Source organism: Microtus ochrogaster (assembly GCF_000317375.1).
Source record: "Microtus ochrogaster isolate Prairie Vole_2 chromosome 14 unlocalized genomic scaffold, MicOch1.0 chr14_random_1, whole genome shotgun sequence".
NCBI lineage: Eukaryota > Metazoa > Chordata > Mammalia > Rodentia > Cricetidae > Microtus > Microtus ochrogaster.
In genome coordinates, this window is record NW_004949096.1 from 30,785,337 (window position 1) to 30,803,760 (window position 18,424).

The 18,424-nt window shown below is 40.7% G+C and overlaps 1 protein-coding gene across 1 annotated transcript; it reads left to right on the forward strand.

Annotated features, from left to right (window-relative positions):
* The first annotated feature begins 3,860 nt into the window (after window positions 1–3,860).
* On the forward strand, window positions 3,861–13,853 carry Trim69 (tripartite motif containing 69). The gene is made up of 6 exons (XM_026787842.1): window positions 3,861–4,055; window positions 5,656–5,751; window positions 8,321–8,503; window positions 9,345–9,367; window positions 9,451–9,575; window positions 13,315–13,853. Exons 1-6 carry the CDS (start codon window positions 3,966–3,968, stop codon window positions 13,851–13,853), a joined length of 1,056 nt encoding a protein of 351 aa, XP_026643643.1. The 5' UTR covers window positions 3,861–3,965.
* Window positions 13,854–18,424: the final 4,571 nt, after the last annotated feature.

The window sequence follows — 18,424 nt, forward strand, 5'->3', positions numbered from 1 at the left end:
AATTGGAAAGAAGGCTGGGTTAGGGCCGTAATTAGGGTGCTTGTACAAGATACTGAGCTAATCATAGCACCAAATAATATAAAAAATTAAACATACCATGCAGGGCATTTAATCCCAGCATTTGGGAGGCAGAGGTAGACAGATCTCCGTGAGTTCGAGGCCAATCTGGTCTACATAGTGAATTCCAAGGCAGTCAATGCTATGTAAAGAAGCCCTGCTTCTAAAATAAAAAACCAAAACCAAACCAAAACAACAACCAAAACAAGCCAACTAAACAACCAAACCACCTCCTCCCAAATATAATAAAACCAAACAAGCAAACAGAAAGGTGGCGGGGCTGGGGAAGAGGCCATCCACAGGTGCCTCTCATTCGTTCACTCTCTCAGCCAACGTTTATTCCATATCGATAGTGTGGTAGGCCTGGGGGTCTAAGAAGGTAGTCCTTCTCTGAAGAAGCTCACAGTTTCTTGGGAGATATATGAAGCAAATAGGTTTTATGAAAGAAACAACGGAGTATAATCACAGCTAAGATGGGAACAGCTGTAAGGTGCAGCTACATAAAGAGCTACCTCTCTCTGACTTCTCAGCAACTCTCTTGCCAAAGAGCGCCCCCTAGCAGAAGGGACAGCATGTGCAAAGCCAGAGGAGCAAGGCATATGGGCAGTTATGCAGACAGGCACTACCCACTGCAGACAATATATTGGGTTAGAATTACTATAAACAAAACAGCAAAACTGCTGGCTCTGAGATAGTTCTTTACATGCCCTGGATGAGCATGGTCTAGTGTAAATCTCTAAGCTAAAAGCACTAGAGCAAGTTGTGTGAAAGCATCTTCCCTGCCTCCATAGGGCCCAACCTCAGGCCCTGCTACTCGCTCAGATCTTCTTTAATAGATGGCAAGAAGGTGAGAGGGAAAGAGCTACCCGCTAAAGGTCCAGTGTCCTTGAGATGGCGGGCCCAGGGAGGGGGCAGTGAAGGCTGTCTCTAAAGTCAGGTGTATAGCTGCTGCTGCTGTTTTAGTTCTCTCTTCTAGAGCAGCCTCATTCAGAAGTGAGATCTGTAAACCTGAAGATGACATTACCAGGGCTGGAGAGATGGCTCAGCCTTCAAGAGCATGTACTTTGCTTACAGAGGACAGAGTCTGATTGCAGCACCCACGTCATGTGGTTTTTACAACTACCTGTAAGTCCAGCCCCAGGGAATTTGATCCCTCTTCTGGTCTTTGTGGGCATCTCCACACATGTGGCACACACATGCACAGGCACACACAAGATCAAATATTTAAAAATTAGATTACCACCTCGATTTAAAAGAACCCTACCCAAATAAACTAAAATGAAAGGGGCTGGCAGGCCATTCCAATCCGATCAGAGTTTCTTGAAAGTGAATATGACCAAGGCAACTGACAAACTGTCACGGAACCTGCCAGACCTCTCTTTGGCCTTGCCTCTCTTCTCCAGCTCCTGGACTTTCCCTCCTCCTCTCATGGGCCCCGACTCTGTCCCTAGCAAACTAACAAGCCCAGGACTACTGGTCTGCAGCCATCCTGGGCCCACTGAGCAAAGCCAAGTTGCCCGTTTCTGCCCCCTGGTGGCCTGATGACCAAGCTCCATGGAGGTAAGTTTCCAACAACCCTAAAGGCTTTCTGGATAGTGTGGAAAACAAGATCATAGGAATGGGGTACGGACTGTGGATCAAGAAAGGAAATCAAGGTAATATTTAATGTATAGCTTTAACCTTCTATGCTCTCTCTAGGCCTTTGAAAAAACAGAAATAAGAGAGGAGGGTAAGAAACTAAGAAAATCTACCATAACTTTTGAATAATGGAAATAAACATTATACAAAAGTTTACTTTTTATTAATAACCTTATTATCTTTTGATGAAAATTATTAATTACAATTTTTCATACTATCACATTTGGTGTGTTAAGTTAAAATAGAGAAGTTAATATTTTTAAAATTAAATTTGTGTATTTTGTGTACGTGTGTGGGTGTGCACGCAACAGCAAGTGTGGAGGTCAGAGGATAATTTGCAGGAATCTGTTCACTCTTCCTCCATGTGAGTCCCACGGATTGAACTTGGGTCTTCAAGCTTGGAGGTGAGCATCTTTACCTGCTGAGTCATTTCCCCAGCCCAGATAAAGGTTTCAAATAGATTTTCTTGTTCTAAGACACCTTAAAACTAAAGGAAGTCAGACTTCTAAACTTTAGTGTTGTCAGAGAGACTAAAGAAAATGATAATTTACCAGAAGAGGGGAAATCCCACTAAAGCTCATCAAGAAATCCCAACACATGAACATCCCCCACTCACCTTGCTGACTTATCATTTTCCCTAAATTTTTACTTATGAAACTTACTGTTTGGTGTTCTGATTTGGTAGGTTTAAGTTTTGAGTTGAGATATCTTTATGCAGGTTGGTCTGGAACTCAAGATCCTTCTGCTCCATCTCACAAATGTTGGAATTGCAGGCCCATCTCACCACAACAGCTTGAGATTGAATTTGTCGCCTGCAGTTCTTTGCTGTGATTATCAGACTCTAACCTCCTCTACTGCACGACTTTGAGGTCTGCTCACACTCTTCTTTGTCCTTGGCCACTGAAGGAAACTGAGCAGCAAATATTTTGTTTACATTTTCTGGAGGAGAAAAACCAACTGCCATTGCCTTTTCATACTATACTCTGATCCCTTTAAAGTCAAAGTCAGGAAGACAATAACAAAATAGAAGAACACACTTCCTCCAAAGAGGTTACACCTCCTAATCCCTGTCATGTAGTCCATTCCCTAATGACCAAGCATTCAAATTTATGAGCCTAAAGGGGCCAATCTTATTCAAACTATCACACACTTCATATGACTTTAATCCTTTCAAATGTATTAAGATTTGTCTTGTGACTTAACATATGGTTTTAGAGAATGTTCCATGTACATATAAAAATAATGTATATTCTGATGTCAGTGGGATCATAACTGTGTGCTCAGGATGACCCAAACACTTCATTTCTAGGTATGCATGATCCATAGAAAATAAAAATATAATCAATGAAACAGAAACTGGAAATAAAAATTTCAAAGCATAACTGGAGAAGATTGGTAAAGAGAGTAATGTACAGCAAAATATGTATTTTTATCTTTGAAAGAGTAATTTCTTCTCCTGCTTTGGGTCTGCATTAAAGCTTGAAATAGTGCCACAAACTATGATGTTAGAAGACATTAAATTCACTGTATTGTTTTATTTTTAATTTATTTTTATTTTATTTATTTAATTATTTTAAATTATGTGTATATGGGTCCAAATGAGTGTACTTCCTGTGAAGGCCAGAAAACGTGTTGGGTTTCCAGAAACTGGAGTTATAACCATTTTTAGTGCATGCTGGGAACTGAACTTGGGTCCTCTGCCACAGCAGTATGTGCCCTTAACTGCTGAGTCATCTCTTCAGCTTACATTGCATTATTTTCAAAGAAGAGATTACGATGCTTTAGGTGAATAAATTCTCAGCTCCTTTAGGAATGGAGTTCTACATCCATGTGTATTGAAATGGGCAGTGAGAGAGCCTTAATTAAGCTATTCTTTCCCAAAGGTATCCTCCAGGCCCTCCTCCAACTTTGATCCAGGCAACTATGTTGAAATGTCTGATCCAACCACCCACGCACCCTCAAAAGTGGTGATACAAGATATCACGATGGAGCTACACTGCCCACTGTGTAATGATTGGTTCCGTGATCCACTGATGCTGAGCTGTGGCCACAACTTCTGCCAAGTCTGTATTCAAAACTTCTGGAAACTGCATGCAAAGGAAACGTTCTGTCCTGACTGTAAGATGCTATGCCAGTATAGCAATTGTACATTCAACCTTGTGCTGGAGAAGCTGGTAGAGAAGATTAAGAAGTCACCCCTGCTCAAGGGCCATCCACAGTGTCAAGAGCATGGAGAGAACCTGAAACTGTTCAGTAAGCCAGAAGGGAAAATGATCTGCTTTCAATGCAAGGATGCACGGTTGTCTATGGGGCAGTCTAAGGATTTCCTGCAAATTTCTGATGCTGTCCGTTTCTTTACGGTGTGTGAGACCTGGGTGGCGAGGAATCCCTTAGGAAAACTCTTTTGGAGGGCTGCTTCTTTCTTCTGACCTCATCCCTTTATTCAAATAATGAGAAAGTGTAGCACCCTCAGAAATACAACATGCCCTGGAAAGTTCTTTCCCTAGAGATGCTCCATGTAGGAAAGGCATTATGGGGGAGCGATGGCTGACTCCTTCAGTCACACCCTGGGTAAAGCTTGAACAGAAAAGAGTGTTCCTGCTATAAACGTTTCAAACTTTGATGAAGTGTCAAATAAGCACAACAATGGAAACAGTACATGATAATTATTAGTGAGAGTGAAGTTTGTCACATCTGTAATTTCTAAGTGTTCAGGATTTCTGAGAGGGTCAGGGGAGATTCAATGAAGGAAAGGTATGAGCCTAGAACTGGAGAATCGTTTGGGTTTGGATGGGCAGAAGGGAGAAGGAAATGCTCCAATGAGAACAGCGTAGGGAAAGGTGTTCAGATGCAATTACGGTAGCCTCCTCAAATCCCTATATCTAGATAATAAGATGTCAACCTTAACTGTTTCTGTTGCTTATTATACTCAAAAATTTTGTTTTGGTGGTTCTTGGGATTGAGCCCAGGGCATAGTGTAAGCAAAACAAGTACTATGCTATTGAGTTAATCCTCAGCCCTAGTCATAGTTCTCAAGAGGCAGGAATTATGGCACAGTGGAAGTGTAACATGTCTTTGTTACGAGAGTTTACTTGAGTGAACACAGACTTATTAGAGAAAAATGAGAGAGAACTCCAGAGAGTGGGAGAACTCCAAAGAAGGAACACCTCAGAGCTTATTTAATTCCCGGCACACCATGTTTTTTAGATGTCTTTTCCACCCCACTTCCTCGTGTGTGTGTGTGCGAGATACACACACACACAGAGAGAGAGAGAGAGAGAGAGAGAGAGAGAGAGAGAGAGAGAGAGAGAGAGAGAACAATTTGAAGGAGTTGGTTCTTTTTCCATGATGTGGTTTCTGGAGACTGCACTTGGGTTAACAAGTTTAGCAATGAGTGCCTTTTGAGCCATCTCACCCATCCCAGCAATGTGCTATCTTATGTTAAAATTTTAAACAAATACTGGTGTGCCTTGTACACCCTGGCAGAATCTCTTCTGGAGCCAGGACTGGACTCCCCACCTTGCCTAGCCTGTCCTGTTCCACATCTGCCTCCCTGTGCTATCGGCACAGCTCTTTTCCTGTCCCACAGATGTCTCTTTGTGCTATAGGCATGTGTGTACATGCTGTGAAGGCCAGAGGAAAATTTTAGGCTGTACCTCAAGGAGTTGTCTGCCTTGTTTTTGGAGACAGGGTTTCTTACAAAGACCTGGGATTGCAGATTAGGCTGGGCTGGCTAGTCCCAGCCAGCAAGTCCCAGGGAGTCTGTCTCCAGCTTCCCAGCACTAGACTTAAGTGTGTGCCACCATGCCCAGCCATTTACATAAGTGCTGGGGATCAAACTCAGGTCCTCATGTTTGTGTGGCAGGCACTTTACTAATTGAGCCATCATCTCCCCAGTACTTGTGCTTTGTTTTCTTATCTCCCAAATTGCTGTGGGTTAATTCTATTTGCTATTTCTAGGATGAGCTAGCTACCTATCAGAGCCAACTTCAGAACACCCTCAAGGAGCTTCAGTCTCTCAGAACTATGCAGAAAGATGCTATTGCTGCTTACAAGGTGAGGGGCAGGGGAAAGGGTTTATGAAGCAGAGCTGGAATTTCCCCTTCCTGTAACTCCAGCTATATCAATATACTAAACGCACCTGGGTTACAGAGTTAGTGCTAGTGCTACTCAGGGTAGGAAGAAACATATGGTGGGAAAAGTTGCCAATATTTGATTAATTGAACAGATTGTCTTTTGATGGTTAAGCCACTAGGTGAACAATGTGGTACTGAAATCTGCTTTGATGATTAAGTCACTAGGTGAACAATGTGATACTGAGATCTGCTTGTTCTGTCCTTTCACCTATGGCAAAATAGAGACTTCCCCAGTAAAACCTACTAAAGATGGCTATGTCCAAAGAAATACTTTCATTTCTTTTGAGTTTATAACCTGGTACCTCTGAACCATGGATTCTCAGATTACACCCCCCCCATCTGATTTATCTTCCTTAACTGCTCCCAAACTATGTAAAGCTGTTGTCTAGACATGTCTTTCCATTTTAGGCTTCACAGGAGTGCTAAACAATAGTAAAGAGTCAGCAAATCAGTATCTAGGTTGGGAGCTAAATTATGTGGCAATTATCTCCACAGAAACTACAACCAGTATTTATTCAACAAACATTTATGGAATGGGTCAAGGCATTAGAATCCCACATTAGAATCTTAGTTTGGGAGACAGGTATTAAATAATGCCAGCAATACCAAGAAATAACAATAGTGACTAGTACAATATGATATGAAAACAGAGTAACAAAGAGAGAGCTATGTGGAGACTCTAATTTAGGTGGAGGAGGAGGATGCGCTGAAGAAGTCACGAGCTGGAAATGTACTCAGTTGTTGGTAGAATACTTCCCTAGTATGCATGAGGAAAATGAGTAAGAGAGACAATGATAAGACCATATGGTTAGAAAACTGTTGCAGGTTAGTATGCCAAGAACAATGGCACTTGACTAAACTAAAGAGCAGTGTATATATAGAGATAAACAAGAGCATATGGTGTAGGGAGGTGACTATATAGATGGAGTGAATAGCGAATCTGGAGCCCAAAAGCTGGAGAAAAGCTGTCAGCATTAGATTTAAAGGTATTTAAAGCTGCTGGGGGGGGGTATTTTCTAGAAAGCATAGAATGAGCTTAAGATAAATACAAATTTTAATATTTAAAATGCAAGCTGGGCGGTGGTGGCGCACTTTAATCCCAGCACTCGGGAGGTAGAGGCAGGCGGATCTCTGAGTTCGAGGCCAGCCTGGTCTACAAGAGCTAGTTCCAGGACAGGAACCAAAAGCTACGGAGAAACCCTGTCTCGAAAATCCAAAAAAAAAAAAATGCAGTTAGAGGAAGTGGAGCTAATTGGACTGGGAAATCATGAGGAAGGTGAAAGGGAAACTGGAAACACATGGGTGAGAAGAACAGTTAAGACTATTTTAAGAGTGTGATAATAGTTGTCCAAGGAATCTAAGCTACATAAGACAGGCAATGAAGATAGAAGTTTATTAACAGAAACGGGGGGGGGCAATGATTACCAACTTATTTTGTTGTTTTCTTGAGACAGGGTCTCTTCATTTAGCCCTGGAACTCACTTATGTAGACCAGGCTAGCCTTGAATTCATAGCGATCTGCCTGCCTCTGTCCCCCTGTCCCCTCCACCAAGCTATGGGAATAGGGCCTTGAATCACCACGCCCAGGTTGAATACAAACTTTCAACAGTGCCCCAGTAGGGAACAAATGAACTTGGAGCAAAAAGTCATGATACATGGAGATGATACATTTTCTGTAAATAATAAAATTCTATGTGTGGTTGAGAATAAGTGGAAAAAGTTCTAAGTCATTAGAAATAAAGACAATGAGGAACTAACTAAGAAGCTAGGATATACAGAGTTCACCAGGGAGGAAGCTGTGGATGGACACACACACACACCTTGCATGCACAAACTTCAAGTGTAGGATTATCAGGTTTAGCACTTTATGCATTGTTCATAACCTGTTTCTTTTATGTTGTCCTGGCAGCAAGAGTAGTTTTGGTTTTGAAAGGACAGGTTCCCCAGGTTCCTTATGGTCCTAGTTTAACAGTATCGTTTGGTAGATACTGTTTTGCCAGTCTAGGAAGGTATTGTTGGTATTAATTTTAGAATGTTTAGCTGGGTGGTGGTGGTACACGCCTTTAATCCCAGCATTCTGGAGGCAGAGGCAGGTAGATCTCTTGAGTCTGAGGCCTGCCTGGTTAACAGAGTGAATTCCAGGACAGTTAAGGCTACACAGAGAAATATTGTCTCAAAACCACCCTCTCCCCCAAAAAATCTTTTTTAGAATGTTTGAACGACTCCACAACATTATTTAATAGAACACTGGTTATTATCCAAGCACTGGGGAACAAAATGAAAACAAAACCTTCCCTCTTACACCATTAAACTAGTTGGGAAAGAAGGATTAAGCCTCCCATAGGGCTCTGCTAGGCAGGACTGAATGTTGATGCTAAGTACTCACTTGTATGGAATTTTCCAAGGTGCGTTGTGTAGTGTGAGCCCCTGTCTCTTAAGTGCTAGCTAGTCTCAGTAGTAATCGTGGTGATGATTATGGAGGTTTCCAGGACAACAAGATACAATTGCAACAACAACTTTCCTTGGAGTTTCTAAAACTGCATCAGTTCCTGCACAACAAAGAGAAGGACATTTTAAATGAGATCCGGAATGAGGGAAAAGTCTTGAGCGAGGAGATGGAGGCGAATCTGAACCAGCTTCAGGAACAGTGTCTTCTCACCAGAGACATGCTGGCAAACATTCAGACACGGATTGAACAGCAGAATCCCTTCGACTTCCTCAAAGTGAGATTCCACACCAATTTGATTATGGGGACACTTGGAGGAAAGAGGGCCTGGGGTTGGGGGGCAAGGAAAGCTCAATTGATCTGAACCCAACCCAACCATGGCAGAGCTTTAAGATCCTCTGGGAGAAACGTAGGCTGCTTTTGTTCTGAGTTCAGTGGGAAGCTGTGCTTTCACATCCCTAAAACACATGATTAGTACAAGTTCATCAATAATGCTATATGGATCAATATTTTTATTTTCCCATAAAGAACCTTGAAGCTTTATTTCTTTTTTAAAAAAATGTCTCTGATAGCCTTTGTTGAGTTTTGGGCTTACAGAAATCATAATCTGAAATATTTAAAAATCTTTTTGTCAAACTTTGCTACCTGAAGTCTCACCTCTAAAGCAACACGGGTGATCACCTCAGTACTCAAAAGTTTAGTTACCCTTGGCACTGGGATTACTTCTGATTTTATCTTGTGGGAGGATTTGGAAGTGTTCACTTTAAAAAAAGTTGACCTTAACTATGATCTTACTGGCACCTTTACTGTTTCCTATGAGAGTTGGAATTACAGAAATCAGGAGGTTAGCAAGTGAGAGGTCAGTTTTTCCCGGGTTAGATTGGGGTGTTGAGGAAAAAGCCCATGGAGGATGCAAACTGTTGTTGAAGATGGGCTGAGGATCACCTGCACAGGAAAAGCCAGTATTGACAATTAAACCAGGATGGTGTTCAACCAGAACAACCAGACAGACTTCTAGAGATGATAAACAAGCATCTGACGGCTCTATCTCTCCTTTTCTCTTTTAGGACATCACAAAGCTCATAGATAGGTAAGTGCTCCTCCATGGCACTCTGTCCTTTGCCTTCTGTCCCTGAGGATGTCTAAAAAATAAACTCTTTGTGTCCCTTACAGTGTGGAGAAAGGAATGAGGGCACTCACACCCAGTCAGCTTATCTCCAAAAAGCTGAGCCCAGGCCGCTTCAAAGGTCCCATCCAGTATACAACCTGGAAGGAAATGCAGTCCATTCTTTGTCCAGGTACAGTGGGAAGTAGCTACTCATTCCTATGACCCTTAATCTACATTTCATCTGTGGGGCCTCTGCTGTGGCCCCAGTTAGTTCTTTGGTTTGAGACAGGATGGAGATGGACTTGGGTGGAAGTTTTAGACTTACTTATGTACTTTATGTACACAAGTGCTCTGTCTGCATGTATGTCTGCATGACAGAGAGGGCATCAGATCTCATTACAGATGGTTGCGAACTACCATGTGGTTGCTGGGAATTGAACTTAGGACCTCTGGAAGAGCAGCCAGTGCTCTTAACCACTGAGCCATATCTCCAGCCCTTGGGGTGGAGTTTAGTCAAAAATACCTTTTTTTTTTCTTTTGCTGCTATGATCTAAGAATATGTATCTTTCAACTAATAATACATAAGAGTCTGATATTATAATTACTCCTCAGCCTATGATTTTGTTTGATCTAGAATGTGTAGAAATGGCCACAGATTTATCCTATTTTGCTGCATCAGCTACATGAATCTCTGGAGTGTCTCTGCTCTGAAGGCATTTTCCATACATACTCCTTGTATATATTTAGAGTCCTTCCAGGTCTTTTAGGGCTTGCCAGTCACAGCATAGAACACAACATTATAAGAGAGTGTTAAGAAATCATCAGTGCTTCAGAAAAAAAAAAGTTTTCCAGAAGAAAACTGTATCTAATTTCAGTAGATACGACTAATGAGCACATTTTTGTATTCTTGCAAATATCAAAGGTCTGAACAGGACAAAATAACACAAGTGGTATTTCAAGAAAAAGAAGCAATAGTCTAGATATGTATAGAAATAAAATTTTAGATTTCTTTTGCAAAATTCATATGGATATTATTATTGTTTGTTATTAACCTAGTTAAAATCATAAATATATCCCTGCCACATTTTCCAGGTGACTAACACCGAAAGAAAACGACTTCACTGAAGTATAATTAATAGAGCAGAATCTGCCAATTTTACCTAAATATACTCAGTGTGCAAGCTGATGAGTTTTAACAAACATATATATATAAATATAGATGGATGGGGGCTGGGGAGATGGTTTAGTGGATAAAGTGCTTGCTGAACAAACACGAGGACCTGAGTTTGAATCCGCAGCACCTATGTAGAAAGTGGGGCAAACAACTGTAACCCCAGCACTGGGGATGGAGTTGGAGAAAAATGTAGATCTTTAGGAGGCTTGCTGGGCAGTCAGTCTAGTTAAAGAATGGGTTCCAGATTCAGTGAGAATCCTGTCTCAAAAAATAAGACAGAGCGTGATTGAGGAGGCACCTAAAGTGGACCTCTGAGCTCCACACGCAAAAGTTCGTGCATGGGCATACCTGTGTACACAAACACATGTGTGCACACACAAAGACATGTCTTTTCGCAGTCAGCTCTTTTTGTATAGCTCTAGCCCTTAGTGCTTGCTGACCTGCTTTACTTCACTTTGGATGTGTCTTTTCAACTCGTGATTTAATGTAAACCGCATACTACAGCACCGTGTACTTACTGCAGTACTTCCTTTGATTCGCCTATGTAGATGCACATAGCAGCAATTTTGTTTAAGGGACACATCATAATATGCTTATCTATTCTTCTGCTGATGAACATTTGGGTAGATTATACTTTAGGGCAGTTAAGAATAAAGTTGTGTGAATCTGTTTACAAATCTTTAAGGAGACCTAGTGGTGAGGTTGAAGATTTGCATTTAATTTTACAAGAAACTGTTAACCCCTTTTCTCCCTCAACTGGAGGAATCAGTTCACATTTATGCCTGCAATGGATGAAAATACTATTTTCCCTACAGTTTTGACAAAACTTAATATTGTCAATCTTTCTAATTTTAACTATTTAACCTTAAATATAGTAACATTTCATCATTGTTTTAATGTACACATCTCTAATATCTAATCCTGTTGAACATCTCTCCATGTGGTTCTCTGCCATTCCTATGCCTTGTTGGTGAGATATATTCAATCTTTTGACCACACTTTTGTTGGATTGTTTTGTCCTTTATCACCCATGTTTGTTAAAAAAGGGATTTAAAGAAACAAAACAAAAGTGTGTCTATGTATGAGTTTGTTCTCCTTAGTGTGGCTGTCTGTCAACAGAGGACAGAAAAGGTTGGGTTCCCTGGGGTTGGAGATACAGGCCGTTGTGAGTTGCCTGACGTGGGTGTTGGAAATAGAACTCTTCTGCAAGAGTAGTATGTGCTCTTGACTTTCGAGCCATTTCTCCGTCACAGATTGCTTTTTTGATAGCTCCTATTTTTTTTTTAACTTACGTTTTTTGAGATAGAGTCTTATGTAGCCTAGGCTGACTGAGAGTTCTGTGTGGCCAAGGATGACCTTGAGCTTCCCATCCTGCTGTTTCCTAGCAAGTGCTAGGATTATAGGCACGTACCTGATATAAAACATTAAACAGCAGTAACAACAACAAAACCGGGATCTCATTATATTGCTCAGGCTGGCTTTAAAATTAGGATTTTTCTGTCTCAACCTCCTACATGCCAGAATTATAGGTGTGTGCTACAGCTCCAACTAAATTTTAATTGACACATGATATTTGTAGACATTTATAGGATGCAATATAATATCTAATACAAGTATGCAACATACAATAATTAAATCATTAATAGTATTTATGTTTCCTCAAACATTTATCACTTCTATGTGCTGGAAACATTTGAACTCTTTTAGTTGATTAAAAATATATATAAAAAGCCTGGGGATACAGCTCAGTAATAGAGTGCTGGCCTTACATATACAAGGTCCTGGGCTCAATTTCCAGCACTGTCAACAAAACAAATTCACTGGGAAAAAAATATATATAGTAGATTATGATTACCATGTTGTGCTATAAAACTCTGAAATTAACATTATCTTACTGTATTTGGGTTTCTGTTATCCAATATCATTCTACCCCATCCCTCCCATCCTTCCTGGTCTCCAGTGATCACTAGTCTATTTCTATGAGGCAAATTTTCTTAGTTTTTACGTATTTTAAAAATATCTTCATCTGTCACAGAATTCTATTACTGTAGAATACAATATAAATTAAGTACTTACAAATGTGAAATTAAAGACTGTCTACAAAGTACAGGCCTGGTTTTGTAATTACCAGATTCAAATGACATACAACTACATTGTTAGATTGTCATACAAATTTCTAAATGTGGCTTTCATTGTGTGTGTTATCTTGTCCCAGGCTGGTAACCACATAGTTGTGGACTCCACTCTGAAGAGCAGTGGCACATACCACTTTAGAGCTACAATGTCTCTCTGCATGTTAAACCAAACACAATCTCTACCAGGTACCTCAGTCTTCCCGAGTTCTAACAGACAATCTCTCCTACACAAGCACCCAGCTGCATTTCATCTTCCTTCCAGTATCTGCTTGCCCAGAGTGGACATTTCCTGTCACATCCCAGTTGAGACATGCTCCTCAGGGACATCTCCTAGGACAGCCTCATCTAATTTTACCCCTTGGCATTAGTCAAGATTCACGTTATTTGTATTGTTTCTTCAGTAGAACATAAATTAATTCAGAGCAAAGTCTGTTTTTATCCCTAATATAAAAAGGTCTATACATAGCAACGTGGATACCACACAACAGAAAGTATATGGGAAACTTTCTGACTAAGGGTTTCTGCATATTGGAATGAAAACAAAGTATCTATGTTAGTATTATTTCTTACTATGGAAAATGGCATTCACCTCCTTTCCTGCTATCTCATTTTCTTACTAGGTCTGTCTCAAATAACTCTGGATCCTAAAACAGCTCATCCAAATCTGGTGCTATCCAAAAGCCGGACCAGTGTGTGTCATGGTGATGTGAAGCAGGTAATGCCTGATGACCCAGAGAGGTTTGATTCCAGTGTGGCTGTACTGGGCTCAAAAGGCTTCACCTCTGGAAAGTGGTACTGGGAAGTGGAAGTAGGAAAGAAGCCAAAATGGACAGTTGGAGTTGTCAAAGAATCCATCATCCGGAAAGGGAGTTGCCCTCTCACTCCTGAGCAAGGATTCTGGCTTTTAAGACTAAGGAACCAAACTGATCTAAAGGCTCTGGATTTGCCTTCTTGTAGTCTGAAACTGGGTGAGCTCAACAGGGTGGGCATATACGTGGATTATGAGGGAGGGCAGGTGTCCTTCTATAACGCTGCGACCATGACCCATCTTTACACCTTCAGTTGTCTTTTCATGGAGAAACTTTTCCCCTACTTCTGCCCCTGCCTTAATGATGGTGGAGAGAATAAAGAACCATTGCATATCGTACATCCACAGTAATTAGTCATACTATTGTATAAATTCAGAGCATTATTAAAATATTGAAATAGTTTACCAATTTTACTGGATTTTTTTTTCCAATTTACGGGGAAATCTGAAATAATGGAAGCAGGATTCACAAACTGACTTGAATTTCAGTTTCCTACATGGATTTTGCTGAAGCCTCTCAAGATAACATTCTGCTTCTCTGGGGTCTTCCAAGACACAGGCGCTTCCCTGAGTATGATCCTCGTGTTTTGTTTCTGCAGCAAACTGCTCCTTGATTTTGCAATGGTTGGAAGCCCTTTACAAATGCCTGCCAGCGTGAGTCTAAGAGGACGGGCTTGCACATCTGCACTCTTCTTCCTGTTTAATTATCTTCTTTTCAGTGCTGGGGTTTGATTATAAAAATCCAGATTGCTGGGCGGTGGTGATGCACGCCTTTAATCCCAGCACTCAGGAGGCAGAGGCAGGCGGATCTCTGTGAGTTAAAGGCTAGCCTGGTCTACAGAGTTCCAGGACAGGCTCCAAAGCTACACAGAGAAACCCTAACTCGAAAAACAAAACAAAAACAAAAACAAACAAACAAAAAACTCATCTCATTTCTTTTCCAAAACATGCTGCTGTAAATTTGAAAATTTGCTCCAGAGACTTAAAGTAGAAAACGGCTTGAATTAGTTTATAACTAATCTTTTCTGCATTCTCTCAACATACTTTTTAGTCGAGCAAACATTTGGCTCTTTTTCCTCTTTTCAGTTCTTTTTCCCTGCTTTATTAGTGAGAGTTACCTGTTTCTCCTATATTAAAACATTATTTGGAGTGAGGTAACCCAGACACAGAAAGACAATTATCATATATACTCACTTATAAGTGGTTTTTAAACATAAAGCAAAGAAAAACAGCCTACAAACCACAATCCCAGAGAACTTAGACAACAATGTGGACACTAAGAGAGACTTACATAGATCTAATCTACATGGGAAGTAGAAAGTAGAAAAAGACAAGATTTCCTGGGTAAATTGGGACCATGGGGACTTTGGAGGAGGGCTGAAGAGGGGAGGGAGAGACAGGGAGGGGAGCAGAGAAAAATGTAGAGCTCAATAAAAAAAGAAATTCCCAAAGAATTAATAAAAAAAGCACATCCACATTTCCATCTGCCTTGTCTTTTTTCACCAGTCCTGACTGTATTTCAGTTAACAGCATTTTTCATCCTACTCTTTTCAACATGTTCATTCTCTAGATTCTTCCTTCTTTCTACAGTTAGAGCTCTTTTTGTTTTTTATTTTTTTTTTATTTTTATTTTTTGGTTTTTCGAGACAGGGTTTCTCTGTGGCTTTGGTGCCTGTCCTGGAACTAGCTCTGTAGACCAGGCTGGTCTCGAACTCACAGAGATCTGCCTGCCTCTGCCTCCCGAGTGCTGGGATTAAAGGCGTGCGCCACCACCGCCAGGCTTGTTTTTTATTTTTTGAGACAGGGTTTCTCTGTAGCTTTGAAGCCTGTCCCAAAACTAGCTCTTGTAGACCAGGCTGGCCTTGAACTCACAGAGATCCGCCTGCCTCTGCCTCTCGAGTGCTGGGATTAAAATAGGCATGAGCCAGCACTGCACAGCTAGTTTAGAGTTCTTAAGACTCACATTATTCTTGATGAAATGGTCCTAGTTTCCCCTCCTTGGAATTTCCAATCTAAGTTGCTTTCATGTACAACATGTATATGTTTATAATAGATGAGTTTGGTAACTAACATGACATGATTAAAAGGCTACATTTAAAACTTAATATTTTTCTAAACAAAATACTTTATTTTTTTATTTATGTGTATGCGTATACATCTGAGTGTGTGCCACATGGATGCAGGAGCCTGCGGAGTACCAAAGAGGATGTTTCATCCTTGGAGCTGGAGTTTTAGGTGGTTGTGAGCTGCCTGATGTGGGTGCTGTAACCCAAATTAGGTCCTCTGAAAGAGCAGTACATGCTCTTAATCACTGACCCATTTGTCCAGCCCCTTACTATGTCTTTCAATGACTTCACTCCAACCAGGATGCGGTGAGGACTCATTTGAGCCTGGAACTTTGCTTGATGTTATCATTGTCTCCCCTCTCCTCCCCTACCAAATAATATACTTTAATATTTCTAAACCTACACAATAATTAAAGCAAGTGGTAGATATGTAGAGGTTTTCTGAAAATAATAATAAAAATACTAATTAACTAATAACTTAGCTTTAGAACCCAAACAGTAATGAAACATTGGTGGCTCCTGTGTGCCTCTCCCATTCTTCAGGTACTCATCACTCTATGTTTTGTATTAGAACATAAGAGATGGGGCTGGAGAGCTGGTTCAGCAGATAACAGCACTTACAACTCTCGTAGAAGCTCCAGGTTCAGTTCCCAGCACCCACAGGGCTGCTTATCAACACCTGTGATTTCAGTTTCAGGGAATCTGATGCTTTCTTCTGACTTTCTCAGGTTCTTGCACCCATGTGGCATGCATGCATACTCAGGCACACACACATACCCTAACGAATAAATAATGTTTTACATAAAATTCCTTAAAAATATAAACTATAGCTGGTTTTTCTATACATGTATTATTTTATTTTTCTATATTAAATATTTGTTTATTACTAAAAATATATTTTTTAATTTTATAACTTCTTTTGAACTTGAAAATAAATGGCATGTTGTTATATGTGTTCCTGTTTTTTTTGAAATCTCAAAATTATGAGGTATCAGTATTCCTTCTCTTATCCATGGTTTCATGTACCACAGTTACAGTTACCTACAGCCAACCATGATCTGAAAATATCAATGGGAAATTCCAGACATAAATGATTCATTAATTTAAAATCGTGGCTCTGAGAGCTGGAGGTGCAACTCAGTGGTAGACTTCTTATCATATTTGAGGGTTTGGATTGAATCCCCAGGACTGCATAAACAGACAGACAGACAAATAAATAAAACATGCAGCTCTGAGTAGTAGGACAGAATCTAAAAAAAAAATCCTTTGTCTGGGGCCAAAATATTATTTCGTGTTCTATGTATCTTGAGGTTTTGCCTTGCATATTTAAGAGCTCAATGGTTCATATAAACAGATAATAACAAGTATGAGTTTACATGAGTCTAATTAAAAGTAGTGCCGTACAAGACCTGCACACAAATAAAATTTAAAACATATAAGAATTGATAGATCTGGGCTGGAGAGATGGCTCAGTAGTTAAGAGCATTGCTTCCTCTTCCAAAGGTCCTTAGTTCAATTCCCAGCAACCACATGGTGGCTCCCAACCATCTGTAATGAGGTCTGGTGCCCTCTTCTGGCCTGCAGACAGAATACTGTATACATAATAAATAAATAGATATTTTTTAAAAAATTGATAGATCCATAAGATTTTTACATGGCTTTCCTATTGACAGAGCATTAGACAATATGAGTAATTTGACCCAACAAACATATATATAGAACACTATAGTCTAGACCATCTAAGAGCATTGTTTTTAAAGATATAACCTTACTGATTATATAGTTTCATTATAGAAGAAAATGGTAACAAACTTCAAAAGACTTGATCAAAAAGACCAGTATTTCATTTTAATGCAGCTAAGCCATAAGTAAATCTTCACATGTGGGGGTTGAAGCATAGGATCACAAGTCTGAGGCTAGCCTGTAAATCCATGGAGACTCGTTCAAAAAACAAACAAAAAAATTAAATAACCCACTTTAAAAACTGTTCTACTGAAATCTGAGACTAATTTGAACAGAGCAATAAATAAGAAATGACATCTCAAAAATTCTGTGGCACTCAGTTTAAGAGGAATGTCATAGCCTGGCCTTATAGGCTTAGAATTTTGTGTCTGAGTGTGTTCTGTGCCTACTCTGGGTCCCTTTCACTGAGTTCTATCCTCAAGAATATCTAATGTAGACATGGTGACATAGGCCTGTGATCACAACCCTCTGAAGGTGGAGGCTGGAGAACCAGAAATTCAAGGCCATATTCAGTTGAAGTTCAAGACCAGCTTAGGTTGTAAGAGACTGTCTGAAAACAACCAAAAAATGATACAGGGGAGACGCCTCTGCTGATAGGAAGCCCTTGCCACCCAAGTTCAAGCCCTGGAACCCACACAGTGGAAGTAAAGAACTGACTTCTGAAAGTTGTCCTGAGACACAGACACGTGCACGAAAGCGCACACACAGACAGACTCACAAACACACAGACTCACAGAGAGACAGACACACACAAAGATAGATACAGACACACACAAGACACACAGACAGACACAAAAACAGACACAGAGACACACTGACGCAGACAGACACACACACAGACACAAAGACACAGACAGACAGACAGACAGACAGACACACACACACACACACACACCCACACCCACACACACCTCAGTGTTTAAACCCACCAGGTCCAGGGAACTTCGTCCTCCGTGGCTAGTCTCTCAATTACGGTAGTTCGCGCCTCTTTGCCGGCTTCCTGCGACCTTTCCCGCCCCTTTCTTTTGGGAACCAATCATCACGCTTGGTTTCGGACCAATCAGCGGTCCCGGCTCTAGGCCCCGCCCGGGAGCCCCGGAGGCAGGCGGCGCC

Excerpts from the sequence above, each read along its gene's own strand:
- Trim69 (XM_026787842.1), top strand. The coding sequence starts at position 3,966 with ATGATCTGCTTTCAATGCAAGGATGCACGGTTGTCTATGGGGCAGTCT. Across the intron at positions 4,056-5,655 it reads ATGCTGTCCGTTTCTTTACG|GATGAGCTAGCTACCTATCA; the intron begins GTGTGTGAGACC and ends TGCTATTTCTAG. Across the intron at positions 8,504-9,344 it reads TTCTCACCAGAGACATGCTG|GACATCACAAAGCTCATAGA; the intron begins GCAAACATTCAG and ends TTTCTCTTTTAG.